This window comes from Thalassophryne amazonica, chromosome 17, assembly GCF_902500255.1.
Source record: "Thalassophryne amazonica chromosome 17, fThaAma1.1, whole genome shotgun sequence".
In the NCBI taxonomy this organism is placed as follows: domain Eukaryota; kingdom Metazoa; phylum Chordata; class Actinopteri; order Batrachoidiformes; family Batrachoididae; genus Thalassophryne; species Thalassophryne amazonica.
The window spans coordinates 26735768-26758478 of record NC_047119.1 but is presented as its reverse complement, the minus strand read 5'-3'; the positions used below and the strand labels follow the sequence as shown (position 1 = coordinate 26758478).

At 39.6% G+C, this 22711-nt stretch overlaps 1 protein-coding gene and 1 long non-coding RNA gene across 3 annotated transcripts in view; one reads left to right on the top strand and one right to left on the bottom strand.

Moving 5' to 3' along the window:
• The window catches only part of fubp3 (far upstream element (FUSE) binding protein 3), a 53643-nt gene that overhangs the window by 25417 nt on the left and 5515 nt on the right, over window positions 1–22711 (bottom strand). Inside the window, exons 2-7 of one of the 2 annotated variants that reach the window (XM_034191900.1) lie at window positions 18092–18203; window positions 16304–16337; window positions 14697–14746; window positions 14502–14573; window positions 12450–12507; window positions 12069–12231 (exon numbers count right to left, since the gene is read on the bottom strand). In XM_034191900.1, coding sequence (XP_034047791.1) covers window positions 12069–12231; window positions 12450–12507; window positions 14502–14573; window positions 14697–14746; window positions 16304–16337; window positions 18092–18203 — 489 coding nt within the window. The remainder of the gene's footprint in view (window positions 1–12068; window positions 12232–12449; window positions 12508–14501; window positions 14574–14696; window positions 14747–16303; window positions 16338–18091; window positions 18204–22711) is intronic. The other variant, XM_034191901.1, reaches the window with a different exon arrangement.
• Window positions 661–20803, top strand: LOC117529198. Its single transcript, XR_004565948.1, has 3 exons — window positions 661–822; window positions 5801–5806; window positions 20788–20803. It is a non-coding gene; the product is annotated as an uncharacterized LOC117529198 (long non-coding RNA).

Here is a 22711-nt window from a genome sequence, read left to right as displayed (position 1 = left end):
GTTGCTAACTGGCAATCCATGTCTGGCCCGGCCTGCTTGTGTGGACATGATTTACCAGGGTGTCTTGAGTTAATACTTTGAAGAAACAGTTTTCATAAAATTTATTGCAGCCTTCACATGAGAGTAACTTGAAAGTCCATCAATGACCTGTCAAATAGTGGTCATAGATGATGTACTTCAACAGTACCCTCTTCCTCCTAGGAAAGCATCAGGATGGACTATGTTTGGAATGTCCGCAGCCAGAGACAGGACAACATTTTCTCATGTACTGTAATAAATATTCCAGAGAAAGGCAAGAGCTTCTCTCAGAATTTAGAAAAACAGACGTGAAAGGAGTTTCTGTAGAAGTACTTCAGACATAAGGTGAAGTGAGAGGGGCTAAGTGTTGACTTTTTAAATACTCGAAAGAGGATTTAGTACTGTGATAAGGGACTGAAGCAGAAGGTGGCAGCAATGCAACAATAAGAATGCTGGCTGCCATTAACCACCATAGAAGAAGAGAGGTACGTTTGATTTACTGCACAACAGTAGGTTTTGAGAAAGCCCACATTTCCAAAATCCCACCAAAAGAGTACTTATTTTACTCATCATCTCAGTCTTAATACTGCGATAATGGACTGATGCATAAGGTGACAGCAAATACAACAATAAGAATGCTGGCTGCCGATAAACGCCATAGGAGAGGTGCGTTTGATTTACTGCACAACGGCAGGTTTTCAGAAAGGGCACATTTCCAAAATGCCACCAATAAATAAATGAAACTATATAATTTACTCATTGTCTGTGTGATCATAAAGTCTGAAAAACAGCGGAGTCGTGCACGTTCACCGTTAGCTAGCGTGATTTGATTAAGTAGACCTGCATATAAATCTTGGCTTTGCCTAAGTGAATTATCCGAGTTCCCATCAGTCGTCTCAACTGAAGCTGTTCACGTGATTGTTGGGCACAGAATCTTTTTTTTCTGTCTTGCTTTCTGCGTCTTGATGCAACCATGTCGGGAGTTATGTTTAACTTACTAGGTCATGTTTGGAGTAGACTACAGAATTTATTACACTTGTCAAAACAAAAATAGGAACTCCATTATGTTTCCCTTTACATTTATTTTGTCCTGTTGCTGGCTTCAGATAAGAAAGAAACAGTTTGCCGCACGTCCAAAATTGTTAGAACACATCAGATAACCTTCTGCAATGATTGCAGCCTCTTTGGTGGAGTTCCGTTTTCATCGCAACAAATTAATGGACTACTTGCGGAGTGACATGAAGACATGAATCAGAGGCACAAAAAAGTTTTAAGCAGATACGAGGCGATAATTGCCTTATTTCGCTACTGATGCCCTGAGATGCTGCGGTGGCACTCTGATCAAGCTCCCGCCTTTTATCATAAAATAATGCTGAATTTATGTGGAAATGATTGTTGTACAAAAGCTTCAGATATCTGTCACTGAGACGACTGAGATCACTGAGATGACTCAAGTAGAAAGTGAAACAGAAACGCGGTGAACTGCTGGCGATGCTCTGAAATGACGCTGCTGGGCTCCGAAATGTTGCATGTGTAGTGTAGGCAGGGGGGGACCAATAAGTAAAGTGCATATTTCGGGCCACGCAGTGCATTATGGGTATGCTACATTTTTCGACTACTAAGCCACAAGCTATGACGGCGGAAAGCAGTGAGGAGTGCTGTGATTTGGATCATTTCAACTGCTGGAAAGTTGATGATTTAAAGCGTTTTTGTAAGCGCCGTGGATTGCCTGTTAGAACCAGGACTACCTACAGCAGTAGACAGAAACGGAAAGAAGAGCTGGCTGTGCTTGCGTGTGCTGCATCACTACAGAAACTACCATTGGTGCCGACAAAGGAGGAAGAGAGAGCTGGTGTTGAAAATGACCAGTCCTTGTTGACAGTTGGAGACAAACAAATTTCTGACCCCTTGAAGGCAACTGACGGCTGGTTAGACGAAGTCCAGAGTCTGAAACTGGATATTGCAGAATATTTGCTAAGCAGGATGAGAAATTGCTACCCCACCGGCTTCATAATGACTACAAGGAAGGTGGGTGTCGCATATAACCTCTTTGGTGTCACGTTTCTTTTGATAAGTTGACAGACATAGAATGATATGTGCATGCATGCAGTTTGTTTACATGTCAATTTTACAATATTACATGCCACGTCATTCATGTAGTGCAGCAGATAACTGAAACAATCGTGCAAATGGTGATACAAGCACTAAGGTTTGTACAAATACTCTTTAGATATTACTCTTTTGAACAAACCGACTGGCCACTTGAATTTTCAATAAGCAGCCAGGTAGGGGTCAATTGAAGCATTACACAGGGGTCAAAATTAAAAATGCTCAAATCATTTTGAAAGCTACACCACATTATTTGTCTGATTGTAAAGATTCCAAAAAGGTATAGTTTGGACTATATGACTGATGATCAGGAGTTATGGGGTTAAAAACAGCAAAAATGGTGACAAAGGTCAGTTTCAGTTTGTACAGGGGTCAAACGTTAAAGTTCCTTCAATTTTGGTAAAAAGTGATGCAAATTATTGGTTGAGCTAATAGGATTAGTAAATATTATAGTTTTGATTGTGTTGAATGTTTGGTCTCCAAAGTAAAGGTCGAACAAGGTCAACGTCCATTGGATTCTTTGACATGTGACATATGTTACCCCGCAACATAACTAAGCATGATACATGGTCCAAACTATTCCTTTTTAAAACCCTGTTAACTCAATAATTTGCATCATGTGTTACCAAAATTGGAGCAACTTTAACTTTTGACCCCTGTACAAACTGAAAGTGACCTTTGTCACCATTTTTGATGTTTTTACCCAATAACATTCAGTCATAGATAGTCCAAACTATACCTTTTAGGAATCTTTACGATAAGACAAATAATGTGGTGTAGTTTTCAAAATGATTTGAGCATTTATAATTTTGACACCTGTGTAATTCAATTGACCCCTACGTGGCTGCCTATTGAAAAGTCAAGTGGCAGTCGGTTTGTTCAAAAGAGTAATATCTAAGGAGTATTTGTGCCAATTTTGGTGCTTGTATCACCATTTGCATGATTTTGCTCTAAATATTCTCTTAACTGCTGCACTAATGGCTCGTCATTACAGTCATAAGCCGATGTACGAAAACTGCGTCAGCCACATAATTCGACACAGTTTCAGGATATTGATTGACAAAATAAATGTGTGCAAGAAACTTACAATTTTAGTCCATCTTTTACGTCCGTCTGGATCTTTCTTTTCTGTGGGGAAATTGTGTCACATGAACGAAGGTTTACGACCACATTTCTTCTTCTTTCCATCTGTATGGACTCGGAGGAGCTTTGCAATTGTGTGTTTTCAGCCACCTTTCAAGCCTATAAATTCCGTTCGAGCATTTGAAAACAGCACAATGCGCACCTGTCATTATTGTATGCTTCGCTTAAGGCTTAAAGCCTTTGAAACAATCCCTGTAAGCCTTAACTTTCACAGCCCGCTAATGCTACTGTATACGAAATTCAATGAGTGGTGTGAGTTTGGTAGTTGGAATTTTTGCCCGTTTAACTCACGCATGCGCAGATGCGTTGCGCACTTCGCTTATTTTTAGGCGGGGGGCGTTCGGTCAGCGACACCAGCGTGTGCACATGGACGACCCCCCCCCCCCAAAATCCTGATTTGCACGATTCACGAGAGTCTCATTTTCAGGTCAGAAAAGCCGGATTTATCTGGAAGAATCACACCCCTGACGGTGCATACTCACATAAGAATGTACTGTGTGTTCAGTGCAGAAAAGCCCTAAGGCCCTTTACTGATGGAGAGCAACCAATAAAGGAGCTGAATTAATCTTTACCCCTTTATTGTCAATTAGTTTGACTACACTTTCCTCTAACCCCTCAAACCAATGGTTATTCACAAATTTATGTTTTAATTTCAGCTAAAAACACAGTTCCTTGAAATTCTGACTGTTCCTCTAAATTTTTCAAGTTGTGAGCCAACTAGCCCCTAACTGAAAATTTACAAATCAAAGCCTGTCCTATTGACAATTACATGCTGCAGCTCCTGTGCACATATGGAGATGGTTACATTTATGTAAGCACCCAGCAACAGCAGAAATTTGAGAGTCACACTTGAGTTTTGTTCTGCAGAATTTCTTGCCAACTCTATTCAGGCATTCTGGATGTCTCTGAAATCATGCGATCGTGTTCCTGTCAGCACCTCCCTACACTCTGAAGACTGCATTTCTACAACCCCTGGCAAAAATTAAGGAATCACTGGCCTCGGAGGATGTTCATTCAGTTGTTTAATTTTGTAGAAAAACAAGCAGATCACAGACATGACACAAAACTAAAGTCATTTCAAATGGCAACTTTCTGGCTTTAAGAAACACTATAAGAAATCAGGAAAAAAAAAATTGTGGCAGTCAGTAACGGTTACTTTTTTAGACCAAGCAGAGGGAAAGAAATATGGAATCACTCAATTCTGAGGAAAAAAAATTATGGAATCATGAAAAACAAAAGAACGTTCCAACACATCACTAGTATTTTGTTGCACCACCTCTGGCTTTTATAACAGCTTGCAGTCTCTGAGGCATGGACTTAATGAGTGACAAACAGTACTCTTCATCAATCTGGCTCCAACTTTCTCTGATTGCTGTTGCCAGATCAGCTTTGCAGGTTGGAGCCTTGTCATGGACCATTTTCTTCAACTTCCAAAGATTTCAATTGGATTAAGATCCGGACTATTTGAAGGCCATGACATTGACCCTATGTGTCTTTTTGCAATGAATGTTTTCACAGTTTTTGCTCTATGGCAAGATGCATTATCATCTTGAAAAATGATATCATCCCCAAACATCCTTTCAATTGATGGGATAAGAAAAGTGTCCAAAAAAATCAACGTAAACTTGTGCATTTATTGATGTAATGACAGCCATCTCCCCAGTGCCTTTACCTGACATGCACCCCCTTATCATCAATGACTGGAAATTTACATGTTCTCTTCAGGCAGTGATCTTTATAAATCTCTTTGGAACGGCACCAAACAAAAGTTCCAGCATCATCACCTTGCCCAATGCAGATTCGAGATTCATCACTGAATATGACTTTCATCCAGTCATCCACAGTCCACGATTGCTTTTCCTTAGCCCATTGTAACCTTGTTTTTTCTGTTTAGGTGTTAATGATGGCTTTCGTTTAGCTTTTCTGTATGTAAATCCCATTTCCTTTAGGCGGTTTCTTACAGTTCGGTCACAGACGTTGACTCCAGTTTCCTCATTTGTTTTGTTGTGCATTTTTGATTTTTGAGACATATTGCTTTAAGTTTTCTGTCTTGACGCTTTGATGTCTTCCTTGGTCTACCAGTATGTTTGCCTTTAACAACTTTCCCATGTTTATTTGGTCCAGAGTTTAGACACAGCTGACTGTGAACAACCAACATTTTTTGCAACATTGCGTGATGATTTATCCTCTTAAGAATTTGATAATCCTCTCCTTTGTTTCAATTGACATCTCTCGTGTTGGAGCCATGATTCATGTCAGTCCACTTGGTGCAACAGCTCTCCAAGGTGTGATCACTCCTTTTTAGATGCAGACTAACGAGCAGATCTGATTTGATGCAGGTGTTAGTTTTGGGGATGAAAATTTACAGGGTGATTCCATAATTTATTCCTCAGAATTGAGTGAGTCCATATTTTTTTCCTCTGCTTGGTCTAAAAAAGTAACCGTTACTGACTGCCACAATTTTTTTTTTCTTGATTTTTTTTAATAGTGTTTCTTAAAGCCAGAAAGTTGCCATTTGAAATGACTTTAGTTTTGTGTCATGTCTGTGATCTGCTTTTTTTCTACAAAATTAAACAACTGAATAAACATCCTCCAAGGCCGGCGATTCCATAATTTTTGCCAGGGGTTGTACAACATGTCGCACTGAAAAGAATCCACATTACTGTACAGTACATAAGTCCGTTCAAAAACAGGTGCCACAGGGATATGCACTGCATAGGAAAATACATGCCTTACACTCACAAAAACTAAATAAATACTTTAATAAATCAAATAAAGCTAACATTGATTAATAAGTTAGAAGAACTGCAGGCTTGTGTTTAATTATCAGAAGCAGTGCGAAAGAAAGAAGCATTCTGTATGTGTTAGTCTGTCAGGAGTGGACAGAAATTTCAATCACTTTTTGTGTGTGTCACATTTACTCAAAATGCCAAAATGATTGGGAAGGTTTTTTTTTTTTTTTTTTTTTTTTTTTTTAAATACAATAGTAATGGCTTATCTGCCAAAAACAAGTGACTGCAAAATAATATAAAATTACAGAATGTGTGATAGAAGCATCAGGTCAAGTATGGTCTGGGAAAATGCACTGGTGCAGCCATATCCACACTACTTAATCCTAGGTCCTGGAAGGCAACCATCCATCTAGGTGTGTCAATGGCCTTCTCCAGTCTATGGAAGCCTCACTGAGGCACCTGCATGCTGATCAAGCCCACATATCCAAAATGTCATATTTAATGTTTCTGCATAATACAAATGGTACTCATCTGAATCTTCCTAACTGCTTGTCCAGTGGTACCCAAGGACCCTTCGAATAGACAGAGTACCAAAGGCATCAGTCATCTCCATAGATTACTGGTTAGTATCCAATTCCCACTACCACAGAGTAAGGAGGAATCACCAGAGCCCTAGAGACTTGCATGCATTTGCCCATATACTCAAAGTTATTGGCACTGCAATTCTGTGCAGTCACCTCACTACTCCGTAAGCGCTTGTCAAGAGTCTGTCAATCTCAAAGACCAAGGGCCCAGAGACATGAATGTCACTGCAGAGATAAGGGAATGGCTCAACAAGTTCAACATTTTTGCCACAGACACACTACTGATTGCCAAATCTAGGAAGTCGCTAAAAGCCTGAAAAGTTCGATCTAAGACCATGTTCAAGAAAAACAAGCCTTCACACAATTTTTAAAGCTTAGTCTAAATTCTTTTAAATACTTATTCAGCAATTCAAAACCAAATGGCAACAGTACTAGGGAAGTGGTGGCTCATAGGTGAGAGAAGTGGTCTTGTGAAGCGTAACCAGAGGGTCAGACTCAAAAACCCACCCAAAAAGGAAAATCACAAAGGTACCTTTAAGTTTACTTTAAGTTATGTTAAGTTACATAAACTACATTTTATTTACCTTTTACTGCACAGCACTGTTGACCACAGCATTTTTAACCTCAGATACAAGGATCCTGCCAACAAGTTTCACACTCCTTATCTGTCAATATGGAGTCCACCTTCAATATTTGTGCAGAAAACTGCTGAACAAAGTATGGAACAAAGTGGGATCACTTTCCATTCTGAAGACAACCTGAAGCTGTAGACATGATTTTAGCATTAAATTGACCATTTTGATCTTTGTGTCCAATACCCTACCATAGACTGGTTGGGTATACATACTGGACAATGCCTGTGAGACATTTCTATGGAGACCCGGAACAGCCGATATGAAGCCCATATCTGGGCATTGCCATGTTGGCAGAAGTGGCGACACTGATGCACGATGAACTCCATGCATGAAAAGGTGCACCATCGGTGGCTCAGTGTGTGATGAAAGAAGCATGAATACACTCCTATCTCTGACTATGAGCCACCTCAGCTAACAGGCCAACCTCAGTTTAGATAAATCTATTGTCATTACAACAAGTGCAACAAAATTTCTGGTGTTCAAATCATATTTTTGGGTACTGAACAGTGGTCCTAATCGTGTGGAATGATATGTCTTCCTGTAGGATTTGTTTGCTAAAATTTATTTTTTTACTCCATTGGGTTGATTTGGGAACAGACTATCCAAAAATGACGGGGAGCAAATTTTCCCACCCCTTAACCCCCCTCTGGGGGGCTTTTTGGTCCCAGCCTGCCTCGGCACCTACCTTCGGTAATAATGATGGGATTTTCAAGATTTTAAGGTCGTTTTAGGGGTTTGGGGGACACTGATTCCATTTATAATACTGTAGTAGTCACTGAAAGTAGCTTTAATGCATTTCGGTGATAATTATCAATTTCAAATGTCCTGTAACGCCAAAATTCAAGGTCACTATCAAGTTAGAGAGAACCTAGTCATGCTGAACCACTTTTTAGGGGTTTTCAAGTATGGCAAAATGTTTGGTGCAGTTGTTTTGATAAGACATTCCTGTTACCATGTTTATGAAACATGGTTACTTAGTTTAAGGAATATTAATGTCCATGTATTTTGTATTCTTTCAGGAAAGATGCTGCAAAGCTGGAAGGATCATCATTAAAAGCATGGAACTCTTCAGTTACCAGATATTATACTAGATAAGTTTAAAGAACCTGGGTGCAATACTTCATTCCATATCTGTGTATTTTCAGGTTGAGATCCTTGGAGGATAATATCAGAGAGTAGCCATGTGTCATTTGCAGCAAGGGTGCAACCTCAAGCAGGAGATTGATTAACAATCCTGATATGGTTGATGAACTTGTATCATGCTGTAAAGAGCAGCTGGACCTAGGCCAAACTAAACTGAAACAGCTTCATGATCACTTATTCAGTATGAGTGAATCTGAACGCAACTTGGTGAATTATCACAGTGATTGTCGGAAACCCACTGTCAATAAGGACATGATCAAACGACTCCGATGTAAGAGAGACCGATCTGATTCCCCTGCATGTGCTGTGCAAGGGTCTGGATGCCCTTCAACTTCCAGAGACTCTAGCCTGCCTAAAAGGACAAAATCTATTCCAAAGGCAAAGGTATGTTTGTTCTCTAGCTGCAGCTTCTGCCCCATTGACAATACAGAACCGCTCCACCGTGTTTTCTCATAGGATGGGTGAAAATTTCTTACAGATAAAGCTGAAAACTAATGATGATCATGTCCACACTTGCGTATCATATTTGGAAGATCCAGGCGATGCATCTGCTCTTGAAAGGTACTACCACAGAAAATGCTTGCACTCTGCTCAGCACACCTTGACCTCAAAAGAATATGGTAATGCTGAGCTCATTCATTCTGCCTGTGACGAACAACTGATCCACTTGAAAACACTCTCACTGAGATGAGGCTACCCTCAATATGGCTGAAATCAATGATGCATACTTGTCGATTTTGACAAGGTATCAAGTAGAGACGAATGAGACGAAAAACTACCGCAAACATCTGAAAAAGCTGATTTCAGATCGCCTCCCCAGTGTCCAGTCCATCAAATCTTTACGGAGGAATGAGCCTGAAATGATCGTCCTGCCAAGAGCAGTTAGCAAAGCAATGGATCTTCAATCTGCTTTCCTTGATGTTAATGAAAGGATTGGCTACCTGAAAGAAATGGCCACAATTCTACGGGATGAAGTTCTGAAGTACCGCAACTGGTCACTGAATGATGGATTTGACAACTTTGAAAATCCACCACTATTGCAGTTCTTTGTCACACAGCTCCTGTTTGGCAGACATGTTTTCAAAGCTTCAGGGACGAGGAACGCTGAAGTCGACAAGGCTGTTGATGTTGGCTGCGAGTTTATCATTCAAAACGCAGTGATCGACAGGTGAAGCATCAATCGAAACGGGACGGTGGTTTTCGACAGGCTGTTCATAGACCCCTCTCGATCGGCCTACCTCTTACCATTCATTCCGGAGAACGTGACACGTGGCCGATGTGTTGACAATGCTGCTCAATATGGCCTCTTGTGGATACCTTGGAAGTCGTACTCATCTCAAGTTTCTAACCGGAAAAGCCACAAAAAACAGAGAAATAGATGTACTACAGCGAGTAAGAGTGATCGGTCGTCAGAAGTGCCAAGGTTTGATCAGACTCCAAAACTTCTCTGGTGCTGATTCGGGAGGCAAGTTTGTGGGCATCACAAACAAAACTTGGGTCAGTGCGTATATGAAACTCAACGGCGACGACCCCATTGCTGACTGCTTCCGAGAGCTTGGCAAATGTGTTCTGCCCACTGAGTTGGTGAATGGTGATCTTCTAGAACAGGTCAAGGCTTTGGAGAGATTTGTATGCCAGGTATATTCCTCATCAGGACCATTCACCCTACCAGCTCTCAGATGGCAACTGTTCTGCTCAAAAAACTTTGGAGAGATGCTGCCCCCAACTTGCACTGCTACCCCATATCCTGAGGTCAAATTATATGGCCATATGTGACAAGTCATATATAACCAACTGCCCAGAGCTTCCTGCAATTGAAGACAATGGTTGGCAGTTGGACAAAGTTGTCTTCATGCCAGTGCGATGCCTCACAATGCCTGCCCCTCACACTGTGATCGAGCTCACCAAATGTGCGTGCAAGGCAGGTTGTACCTGGCAGGTACAGTTGCCGCAAAAACGGCCTTCCCTGTACACCGTTCTGCAAGTGTTTTGCCACAGACTGTATGAATACTGCCAAGGATGAACATAAGGATGAAGATGATGACTAGTATGATGTCAATTTAGACAATCAATATATTTGGTTCCAAGTTTGGACTTGTGTTATAACAATATATTGTTATAATATATATATAATATTGATATTGTGTATTACGTGTATTAAACACCCGAAATATTTAACATTTTGCTTTGAATGTTGTGGTAGAATGGTCCAATCACAAAAATGACTGCACCAAACATTTTGCCATACTTGAAAACCCCTAAAAAGTGATACTGCATGACTAGGTTCTCTCTAACTTGATAGTGACCTTGAATTCTGGCGTTACGGGACACTCGAAATTGATAATTATCACCAAAATGCATTAAAACTACTTCCGGTCGCTACTACAGTATTATAAATGGAACTGGTGTCCCCCAAAACAACCTTAAAATCATGAAAATCCCATCATTATTACCGAAGATAGGTGCCGAGGCAGTCCGGGGGACACCCCTGGGCCAAAAAGCTCCACCAGAGGGGGGTCGAGGGGTGAGAAAATTTGCTCCCCGCCATTTTTGGCTAGGCCAGTTCCAAATCAACCCAATAGAGCAAAAAAATAATAATTTTAGCATGAATATCCTACGGAAGCTGTTTTGGTGACATAGGATACCACACTATAACTATTTGCTTTGGTGTGGACATTAACAGTTATGAGCCACTTATTTTCTCAATAATCATGCATTAATAGGGCTTAACACATCAGGCTACTGATAGCTGCTAAAAGTGCTAACACTGTTAGCATGCAACACCATGAGAATTTCACTCAGCAAGAATACTGTAGCAAGTATGTCTTAGATGATCTGTGTGGACATTACGCTACACAACAATCCATATTACTCCAGGTGGTCGTAATAAAATACTTCAAAATGACAGACAACTTCTATAACAGCGAGCAACCAGTACCAGCGGCATGGAGTTACTAACATTCCAAGAGACGGAGACACTGGGCTCAGCCGCTGTCACTCAAAGTGACCACGGCCCTAATTATACAGAACTTTATGGCTTAAAAAGCCATAAACTAAGATGTTAAAAAAAAAAAAAATGTATCCCTCTTTAAAGTTATCATTGAGGGAAGACTAAAGAGACCAAGACCCTTTTTTGTACTAGGCTATAAACATGTTTATTTCTGCTCTAAAGTTAGACATGACTCTTATGGGAATGTGCTGTTTTGGAGCCAGCCTCAAGGAAGTGAAATCCATACAGATCAACTGTGATCAGTTATACCACTATTTCTAATAGTCTTTCTTTCATCTTTCAATGTAGAATACAGTCAATATATCTTGGTGCATATCTGAGTACTGTCCACTTACACAGCTGTGCAAAATTTCATAGGTAAAACAGCGCCTTAAGGCTGAAGATCCATCTCAGTTTCAATTACTCAAGCTACTTGAGGAATCATTTCAGCCTGGAAAAAAACTTACCATTTGCTTTTCTTTTTAAAAGAGATAACTAAATTTTATTCATAGGTTCAAAGACTCTTGACATGTTGGAAATCTTTTGAGGCCACGGAAGACACCCACCGAAAATGACTGGAGACGATTGAATAAAATTATTGGAGACGATTGAATAAAATGTCCACCAATGGAATTACAACCTACAAAGACACCAATCTGTCAAAAGCAGCAGCCATGATTTGTTCACATCAATCTATTCTAGCCTACTACCAGACCTGCAGCTGTTTGATGGTTTCTCCTCCCTTGCCGATGACCAAGCCGACTTTGTTGGCAGGGATAAGGATCTGTTGGATGGCACTGTTGCCATCCATTTCACTGTGGAAGCCTGGACCATACCGACACTGCTCCACAATCTCACTCAACAGCCTCTTCGCTTGCCTGGAGAGAGGTTAAGTGAGGATTAAGACAAACATTTGTCACCAATTACAGATCAGTTTGGAGCATCAACTCGTTTTTTGTCAAATTAATCAAAAGGTGTTCAGCTGGTTCAGTTACCATTGAAATTATGGGAAACTGTTATCGCCTCAAATCTTAATGAACCCCTTTGCTTATACTCTATATTCAGTGCATCATCCAAGTTAAATATTGGCACTTACTCTATGTTCTCTGGGCTCCCGGTCAGTGTGCAGGGCCTGTCCAACATACCGCCACTGTCTGAACCACAAATGGGGGGGGATGAACAAATGAGGCATTTACACTTTCATACATAAGAAGAGTACATAAAATGCAATTCATGGCTTTACACATAGTAGCAATAAGAAAAATACAGGTCACAATTGTTAACAACAAAAAAAGAATGCAATTAAGGACCTTACTCTGGTTTGCATTTTTACTGTTTGGAGTCAGAGATGGTTCCAGTGTATCTGTTACAGTTCATGAATTACATGTATTCCCTAAGTTTGTCTTGCCAAGAGTTAGGTATACCCAGTGCCTACACTGAGCCTGTTACCTTATTAAACAATTTTTGAAGCTTATGTGCAAAATCAAAACACACTGCAAGGTTTTATTTCTAACTTCTGCAAGTCACACCAAGAAAATTTTTCAAGAGCAACACAACTGGATTGATAAGTCTTTAATGTTTGTATGCTAGTATATGAATGAACAAAAAAAGGCACAATTATTGTGCATTCGTCAATTTCACAACGTCATGACATCTCTGTATTTTTCCAAGGATTCTGACATTGAAAACTATCCTTTTTTAGTTGGCAGGTTTTCCTAAATTCAAAGCAAATTGTTCTTCCACTGCAGAAGAGGACATGTTTACAGTCTTCTTGAGGTGATTCACTTATGTTGTGAGCTCCATCTAATCATTATTGTTCTCATGACAATTAATTTAAATTCCCATTTGGAAGATCACTTTGTAAGGAGTAATGGAAGCTAGCAGGGCAGGAACGGATGGAAAACATGCACAGAGACAACTTATTTTAAATTATGTGCTCTACATCTGCCCTATAGACAAGAAAAGCATGGAAAGCTTGATGATTGATTGATGATTAGGATTATTGCTTTGGGTGCTTGCTATAACAGCAGAAAAGGAAAACAGGAATTTAGAAATTACTGTGAACTGCAATAAAATTAATGACGTAATATACTTTTTGGGGGGTATACTATCAACATGAAAAAGTTCATAAAAAAAATCAGTTGTAAGCGTTAACTTGCAGTCTACACAAGTCTAACATGTCTAAAACGTGCAAACGTGAAACGTGCAGGGAAAAAAAACAAAAACAGACGAGATCCAGATTAACCAGATTAGAGAGAATAATTCACAATATGTAAATGAATCAACAAAATTCTCATGCTTGTTTGAGTCAAACATACACATTTGTTATAATTAATTAATTCATTGTTCTATTATGGCCAGCACATGTGAAGCTGTGTTGCATCCCAACAACAATGCAGGAAGCCAGAGTATCTTCTCCTGATACTCTCAATACAAGTCGCTGAGGTAACTGGAAGGCAGGTCGATAATACACATCAATGTGCATGAATTGGCACATCTAATATAATGCTAACATTGTGTGCGCGCACCATTTTCATTGATTTCTCGTCAGAAATTTTCCAAGTTCCATTCCAGATTTCTCCCATTTATGCAGCTAAAATGTGCTGAATTTTTCAAATTTGACATGTTTGTATTTTAATGTACAACCAGTGTTATTTTCAACTAGACCAAATCAACTGGAAAAAGGAATATGTTTGTAGGAGTATTCTCGTGCTGAACCAATCGCTTATATAAAGATATCAACATTATCAAACACCTGCCCAGAGACATCATGATGTCAAACTTTTCTCAGGCATCAATCAACTTCAAAAGCAAGTACGACATAAACTGGTATACTAGTGATGGCTCAGGAGGGAGTAAAAACTAGGGATGACCAGACTGTATTTTTTTGTACATGGTCCAAGTCATTTAATATGGAGTGTCTGCTGATACAGACTCCTGGCGTGATACTTATCTTTTTCTGCATATTACACTTTCATAGAGCAGAATGCAAGTACATTAAAGTCAATCCAGTGAACATGCTTGACAATTTAACAACTCTGGCATGAATTAAGGGAGGAGAAAAAACAAAAATCCCTATCTTCAATCCATACAAAACAACTTAATCAAAGAGAAAGACAACAGGCAATGCATTTGTCTAAAACTATACCTGCAGCAATCTGGATCTTACAACCAGATTCCAACTGAATTCTCGAGATCTGCTCTCCTCCTTTTCCAATTACTAAGGAGGAAAACAAAGGGGAATAAAAAGGGTCAGTTTAAAATGTAAATTATCACCAAAGAGTAACTCTTTAACTACAACAGCTATATGGACTACTGTCATATCAAGTATTGCAGAACTTACTGAATCCCACCATCTTATCAGGCACTTTGTAGTCTTCTGTTGTTAGAGCCCTATGAGATATGAGGACAAAATCCATTAGAGTGAAAGGGGAAGGGGGTGGTAATGAGCTAACCACCCCATACCTCTCACAAACCTTTTCACCTTGGCAATCCAAAAACATAAAACCAGTAGAAAGGTAAGCCAATCTCATACCATGATTTCTACTTCAGCTACTACAAGACCTGTTGATCACATGAATGTTCCAGTAGTATTGCATAATATGTTGAAGATCAACATTGAAGAAACCGTGGGGAAAAAAACAAAACAAACAAAAAGGACTTAAGGTGCGTTTACACATAACCAAGACGCGTTACGAATGTAATTTTTCTGTCATTCGTGACACATTCCTGACATTCTTAATGTGACTTAACGCATCTGAATAGGTTTCTTAATAGTGCGTGATATTCTTGATATTCGTGAAGCATGTTTTTGCCTGTCAAAAAATCTTCCACGAATGTCACACACCACCCTCATTTCGTCTCACGTCGTGGAGGTCGCAACTGAACGTATTGATCTGTCTTGATGAGTAGTGATCCTTAAGAACGTGACAACGTTTGTAGTGGCTACTGTGATGGTTCTTGGAGCCCAAACTGTCATGTGTTATTACGAAGTGACACGGAAACTGTCAAGTTTTGACACGACTTGTAACGCGGTGTCACATTTCACTGCGCGCCACGACAAATCAGTTTTCTGTCACGTGCGCACAATTAAACTTGGCTCCAAGTGTCGTTCCACAGTTCCTGTTGAAGCTCCTCAGGACGCTCCTGCAGGTGTTCCACCTGCTGTTGTAACCGATGAGCGGGAGAACGAGTCTGAGCAACCAGAGGAGAGAGAGGAGACTTACGAGCAGCCAGACATCTCTGCACCTCCTCCAGTCCGGCGGAGGAAGAAGCGCGCGCACAATTAAACCCTGCTACACCCCATTCAGTTTGATTGCTGACACCAAGTCAGCCAAAAGTCTAATTTCAGTGCTCTTCAGTGCGCTCCTGCAGGTGTTCCACCTGCTGCATGTGCCTGATGTTTGGGAAAATGCGCAAGACGAGAACCAGATGAAGCCACACATCTGGCTCTGTCCTCCTCCTCCTCTCCGCGCCACTCCATGGCACAGAGCCCAGCTACGCATGCAGTCACAAAGTTCTTCTGAAAAACTGGAGCGATCTGAATTCGGTTGGGTGAATATGGGTGTGTTTGTGTGGAGACAATTCACCTTGTTCACAACGTGACAGAACTTAACGATGCGCTGTTATGCGCAATAGTGCGCAACAATGCGGAACACTATTCTTGACCGTGCGTAATGGTTCCTGATAATTCTCCAGCAACACGTGCCATTAATTGTAACGTGTGGTAACAGGTTGCAGCAGTTCCTGAGGACACCTGACGCCTCTGCCCCAAATAATCACATTCGTGATCAGCGGCCAAGAATGTGTACTTCGTGGCATTCATGACTTGTCGTCGTTATGTGTAAACGGAGCATTAAGGATCTTAAATTAGTCAATCTAAATGCCAAGAATACTTGTACAATTCTAGCACATTAAAATAAAGAAAACATTTTATTATGCTCCACTCACCTTTGATGTACCATTGTACCAAGATGGTTCCCTACTGAGAGCATGGAGAAGGAAGCAAACTAATTAACATGCAACTAACAATTTGGGAACACATTTTCTAAATAAATAAATCTTTAAAAAAAGAAAAAGAGAAACAAATGGATATGGCCCTGCCAGTCCTGTGTATTTGTCTCTGACCCACAGCTGGGGGGCTTTCACCAGCATGAAAATAAAGACGAGTGCACAAGTGTTTCAATCAGAACTGTTCATAAAGACAGAGGCAGCTGCTGGGTCAGTGGCTGCTGGCCTAGAATTGAATTTTGACAGGTAGCACGGTGCAAGGGTCCTGCAGGGTCACTGGAGCATGTTCAGCCATGAACGTCAACCCCAGAGTTGATATCTAACAGGTTCAATCAATTTTATGGTTGTTTGCACTGATTTCACTTCTTCTAAAAATGTGCCGTGGCTAACATTTGGAATGGCACAACTATGAATATAAAACAGTTTACCGAATTCATACATTGATAAGACGACTGTATAAATAAGGCCTGAGCACATTTAGCGATTATATCAAGTAGTAACTACAATGTTATACAAGTACCATTTCACTACTGCAACTTTGATAGAAAAAAAAACTGAGGTTTTAAAGGACAAATGTGTGTCAGCCAAACCTAATCTAGACTTGCATGCAATTTATCTATCCATGCATGTAGTACTGAATCACACAAACAATGACAAGACGATGACAAGATAACTGACTTTTTTCCACTTCATGGTCATGAAACTGGTTTAAACACTGCATACTTAATCCAGCTCCAAACAAACATAAAAACTCAAAATCTGATCAAGGTATAAATTGCACAGGATTAAAACAAGCATCCCGTAATTACCATATTTTACGGCACACTTATGGCCCAAAAATGTCTCATAGGGTGGGGACACATACTAGTCACACCAAACTATAACTGCATTTATTTTTGAAATGTGATGTTACCACTTCATGCAAAAAGAAACAAAATTAATTTAAATCTGTGCATTATTTATTTATTAAGGTAAACACAGAGTTAAGGAACAAGTAAATGAGCTCATTAATGTTATTGCAACAGGCAGGCACAAACCTTTTTCTGGCATGTGAACATAAAACGTAACTAAACTTTTGAAAACTGCATTATTTATAACACAAATGATGTATTAGTGATCCTAAAGTACTAGTGACCTGAAACTACAAGCTTATTAATGTTACAACAAACACAAAATAAGTAAAAAAATTTAAAATTTCGTTGCCACTGACAAGATGGTGTGTGTATGCTTCCTCTTTTTGTGGATTGTTCGCATAATTAATCAATAAAATAAAATCATAAGGCAGTTTTTCCCACACAGTATCATTTTATTTATATTGATTAATTGGGGGAGGGGGTGTCAACCTATTCAGTGACTTGGAAATGTTCACAAATCCTTGGTCTGGCTTGTCTTAAGAAAACTGTCTGTAAACACGATGGCTTAGTTGTGTTATACTATATAAGGGTGCACATCCCCACACCTTTGCATTCCATTATTTTTGCTTTCACATTTTTGTTTAATTTACATTATGTTGCACAGATTCATGAGATTTGTTTTCATGGTCAGATTACAGACCATAATTTTAGAAGAGATACCAGATTTAACAATAAAAACTATAAAAAAATTAAAGAAAAAAGGCTGAGGTAAGTTGCGATTTTTTTACACTTATTTTAGTTAAATCCATGCCATTTAGGTGAACCTTGGCCAAGAAAGGCAGCAGCACACATTGAAACACCTTAAAAGACTTACCTCCATTGTCTAATGAGCGTTTCTGTCCCCCAAAGCCATACAGGGTGGGGTCTATGACTGGAGGGGAACTATTCATGCTGGGCATCTGGTCTCCACCCATCTTTGCTGCCATCTGGGAATACATTACAGAACACAAAACAACTGTCAAATATATTTACAGTAACAGTTTAAGTAAAACTACATCATCTGTTGACCAAATGCCTAATTTGAAAGGTAACGAAATGTGCCATATTGACACTCGCCGATTTTTTTCCCCTCAAACCGACAGGACCCGCGGTCTGTTCCCCTGCCACATGAGACACAGCAAAAAGCCGTGATCACTTATGTTTTTCACTCCTTTCTGTCCAGTCATATTTTAAAAGTTTTTGCAGCGCGCAGCTGATTACACCAGCAATTCATGGAGGAAATTGTACACTTTACCTTTGATTTGGAGGTTGTAGAAAGAAGAGCGTGTTGGTGGACAAATTCTCCAGAAAAAAAATTCCTGAAAAATTGCATATAGATGCAATGAAGAACTTTAAAAGGGTCACGCACTTGGACGTCATTGCATGGCCACGGAGTTACAGAGCTGCAGAAGCATAAATCAGGGTTTAGGATTTTAAGGTACCACTCCGTGTGATGCGGAGGTAGAAAAAGAAGAGAGTGACTCGACCAAATGTAATCTTTTTTGTCTGTCGCTTATTTAAGGAAGGTGTTTATTATTTTCAGAGGACTTTTTGACCCGGTCATTAAATGGAGGCAGGTTCCGATTCAGGATTCCCCGAAGATCGTTCGGTGTCTCCTGACTGTAACTAATCCATTGTATACAGGTAACGGATTTTGCCCATTTATACATATAATGGATATCGGTTATAATGGACAAAATTCGCTGGTCCACTGGAATCCATTTTATGTAAGTTTTACCGTACATTAAGACATAATAAAAACTTGCGTAATTAACAGGAAATTAAAGGGTTGAGTTCTTCTAAAAACTGTTGATGTCTAAGGTTCTAAAAACATTCTGGACTCACGCCCCATTCCAACTCATAACAGAAACTTTGCATAACTTATTACCTCCCTTGAAAAATGTCAGCTCCCCATTTTATAAACCCTACCCAATCTAGAGCCCATGGATCCCCATGGGCAATTGGCAAATAAAATATTTAAAAGTTAGGGATCACAGATTTATTTTAGTTTCAGGCATCATTTTCCTTGTGTGTTAAAAACCTCAAGCTTTTTCAATGTTTTGATTTTAGGTGGTAATGCATTCCAGAGTTTAGTACCTATCACTGAGAAGGATGACAGTCCAAATGTTCCAGCTTTTGGCTGTTCTACAATTACTGCTTGTTACACCCATCGTTCTTTTTAACTGGTTTATTTGCTTACCAACTGGCAGAGTATTTTTGGAGCAAAGTTGTTCGTACTTAAAAATAACTTTTAAAAATGAGAAGTCCACAAAACTGTCAAAATTCAGGAGGGTATATTTCTTTATAATTAAGCAGTAGTGCCATCTTATAGGTTTGTTATCCACTGCTTTCAGTGCCTGTTCACATGATGAGCTAAAGGGTGTAAGTATTGTGCGGTTAGCCTGGCCCCAAACTTACTTATACAGTACAATAAGTGAAGAATATGACAGCATGCATGAACTGTTGTGTTCCCTTAAGGGGTATGTATTGTCTGATCAAACTAAAGCAGGTTAAATTAGTTTTGACTGATTTGCACAGCTTCTTCACGTCCAACCTAAAAAAACAAAACAAACAAAACACCTATATATATATATATATATATATATATATATATATATATATATATATATATATATATATATTGATGTTAACTCCGTAATTTTCATTTGGTTTCCTCTTACTGAAAAAGCACATAGGCAATATCTTCTTGTAATTCAAAGTCAAATGATTATTTTAAAGCCATTGTGACACACCACACATTTCTTTTGATAGTATTTCTGCTGTCATCTTAGGAGTTTTGCAGATACATATACAATTGTGTCATCTGCATACATTTGACTCTTTTGCAGCTGGTGGGTAAATAAATATATAAACTAAGAAGCACAGGGCCCAAAATTGAACCTTGTGGAATTCCCATTCAGCAAGTCTGAACAGTTGACGGGGGAAGTGATGGTCTAGTGGTTAAGGTGTTGGGCTTGAGACCAGAAGAAACTCGCTTCAAATCCCAGCCTGACTGGAAAAATCACTAAGGGCCCTTGGGCAAGGTCCTTAATCTCCTATTGTTTCTGGTGTGTAGTGAGCGTATGGCAGCACCCTCACGTCGGGGTGAATGTGAGGCATTATTTGTAAAGCGCTTTGAGCATCTGATGCAGATGGAAAAGTGCTATATAAATCCAGTCCATTTATCATTTATTTGACAAAGTAAAATTAGATCTAACCCACTGCTCTCTATGCTCAAGATAAGATTGAATCCAAGCAAATGTCTCATCAGATAAATTATGTGCTTTGAACTTGGCCCCTGGTCCCACCAAATAATGAACAGTGAATAATGAGCCACATAGTATGTTTTTTCTTGTACGAGTCCAGTTATTCAACAATCGTGGGAGAATAGTGGCTCTGAGAGGCAGAATATTCAGCTAACAAGGCTTATCTCTGAGCGTGGTCCTAATTTCAACAAGTTCAAAATTTAGCAACAACAGTGTGGGGCAGTTTGTGTACAGGGTAATACGAGGACAAACGAAGATTTTAGAGGCACGTTTGTGGTGAGGACGAGGCTATTAAAAGCCCATAATCCAAGCACCTGGCAGCTATGAGGACTGGACTGGCTATTTTTGACAGGCTCAGCGCTCTTGAGCGCTACAATTCCACCTGCTTTGTGTGCCAGATTCTGTATATAAAATAATCCAGGATGTGTCTGTACATTGCTGCATTAATTTTTCCTTCAATCCTGACTAGTCTCCCAGTTCCTGCTGCTGAAAAACATCCCCAAAGCATGATGCTGTCACCACCATGCTTCATTGTACAGATGTGCCTGGTTTCCCATGACGTCTGACATTCACGCCAAAGAGTTCAATCTTTATTACGTCAGACCAAAGAATTTTGTTTCTTATGGTCTAAGAGTCCTTCAGGTGCCTTTTGGCAAACTCCAGGTGGGCTTAATGGGATTTTTGTGAATGCGTGTCAGTGGGAGCTAATAAAAATGACTAATCACACCAGAATTGGCCAAGAAACTAGTTATCTGTAAGTCGCTGGCCAGGTGTAAATTTAACAATTTAAAATCAAGAAGCAAGTTTAACACAATGTAAATAATGTTAAGGGAAGCCAGTTACAGTAAAAGCATAACACAGGCAGCAATAAAAGCAAATTACTGCTCACAAGCAAGGATGAACATGACATGTAAATTACAGAGCAGCTTCAGGAAAAACAGACAAGCAAGACAGACAATGACAACAGCACAAAACTAAGGTAGATCATGCTATAAGGCAGTATGGCAGCATATTAAAAGATATCTGCCAAATTATGAATGTGGCTTATAAACCACATTAACTGTCAGAAAAAGAACCTGTAAGTGGTTTCACTGACATGACCTAGAACAGCATTCCATTCATGTGACACTTTAATTGAAAAGGAACACAGTCTTATAGCAGATTTTTAGTGGGATAAACCAGTTGTGACTCCTGCTGTAATTTATATTTACTCAGTGCTTAACACAGCAAATGACTGAGGAAGGAGCCACGCCATGAATAATTTTATGAGATGTGTATTTGCAGGCTTGATCAAGTTTTCTCAGTTGACAGTTATATTTTTCCAGAATGTGACAGTGTTAAAATTATTATGTTCGTTATCAAGAACGTTTGTTTACATAGTGATTGTAGTGGCTTCAAGGTTTACCTATTTCCCTTAAACCAGCTTGTCAAACAGTAGGTTAGGTGCAGTACACACCTAGCATTCATGTACACCCTAGCCGGGGTAGACGGTATAAACAGAATGACCTAAATTTGCCCAATGGTAGACATTTTCATTATATCGGCTGTATAAATGGTGATTCAATAGACAAAAGCTGCACTATGCACAGTTTCTCCAGCCACAAACACAGAAGCCTTTAATGCCTTCCAAGTTGTGCGAGTGTCTTGGTGGCTTCCTTTCTCCAGCCCATGTTGTCACTCAATTCTTTAGGTCCCTACTTGACAGATTTACCATACAGCACCACAGTGTTTGTACTTCTTAATCATTAACATAAATGATATCCAAAACATATTCAGGGACTTGAAAATGTTCATGTACACATCCACTGACTTGTCTCAAGTAATCTGGCTGTAAAAGTGATAATTTAATCTTTATATTTAGATTAAACTGTCCTGTTCTCAGCCTTTTGTTGTTGCTGTTTTGGGGTTTTTTTTTGGACTGTCTTGCCATCTTTAAATTCTTGAATGGATGTATATTAAATAAAGTTGATGACACAAAACATGAAATACCTTGGTTCATACTGTCTAATGAAACCCATCTGATTTGGGGTTGTGTAAGTGGGCTGAATAAGGATCATTATAGACACCACTGGAGGAGCTGAGAGCAGTGGACTGATGGTTGCCCATTGACAATTTGAAGGGTTGGACTAAATACAACTAAGGGCTTTCAGACAGAAGTAAAGATAGGTAACAGAGGAGGACAGCATGAT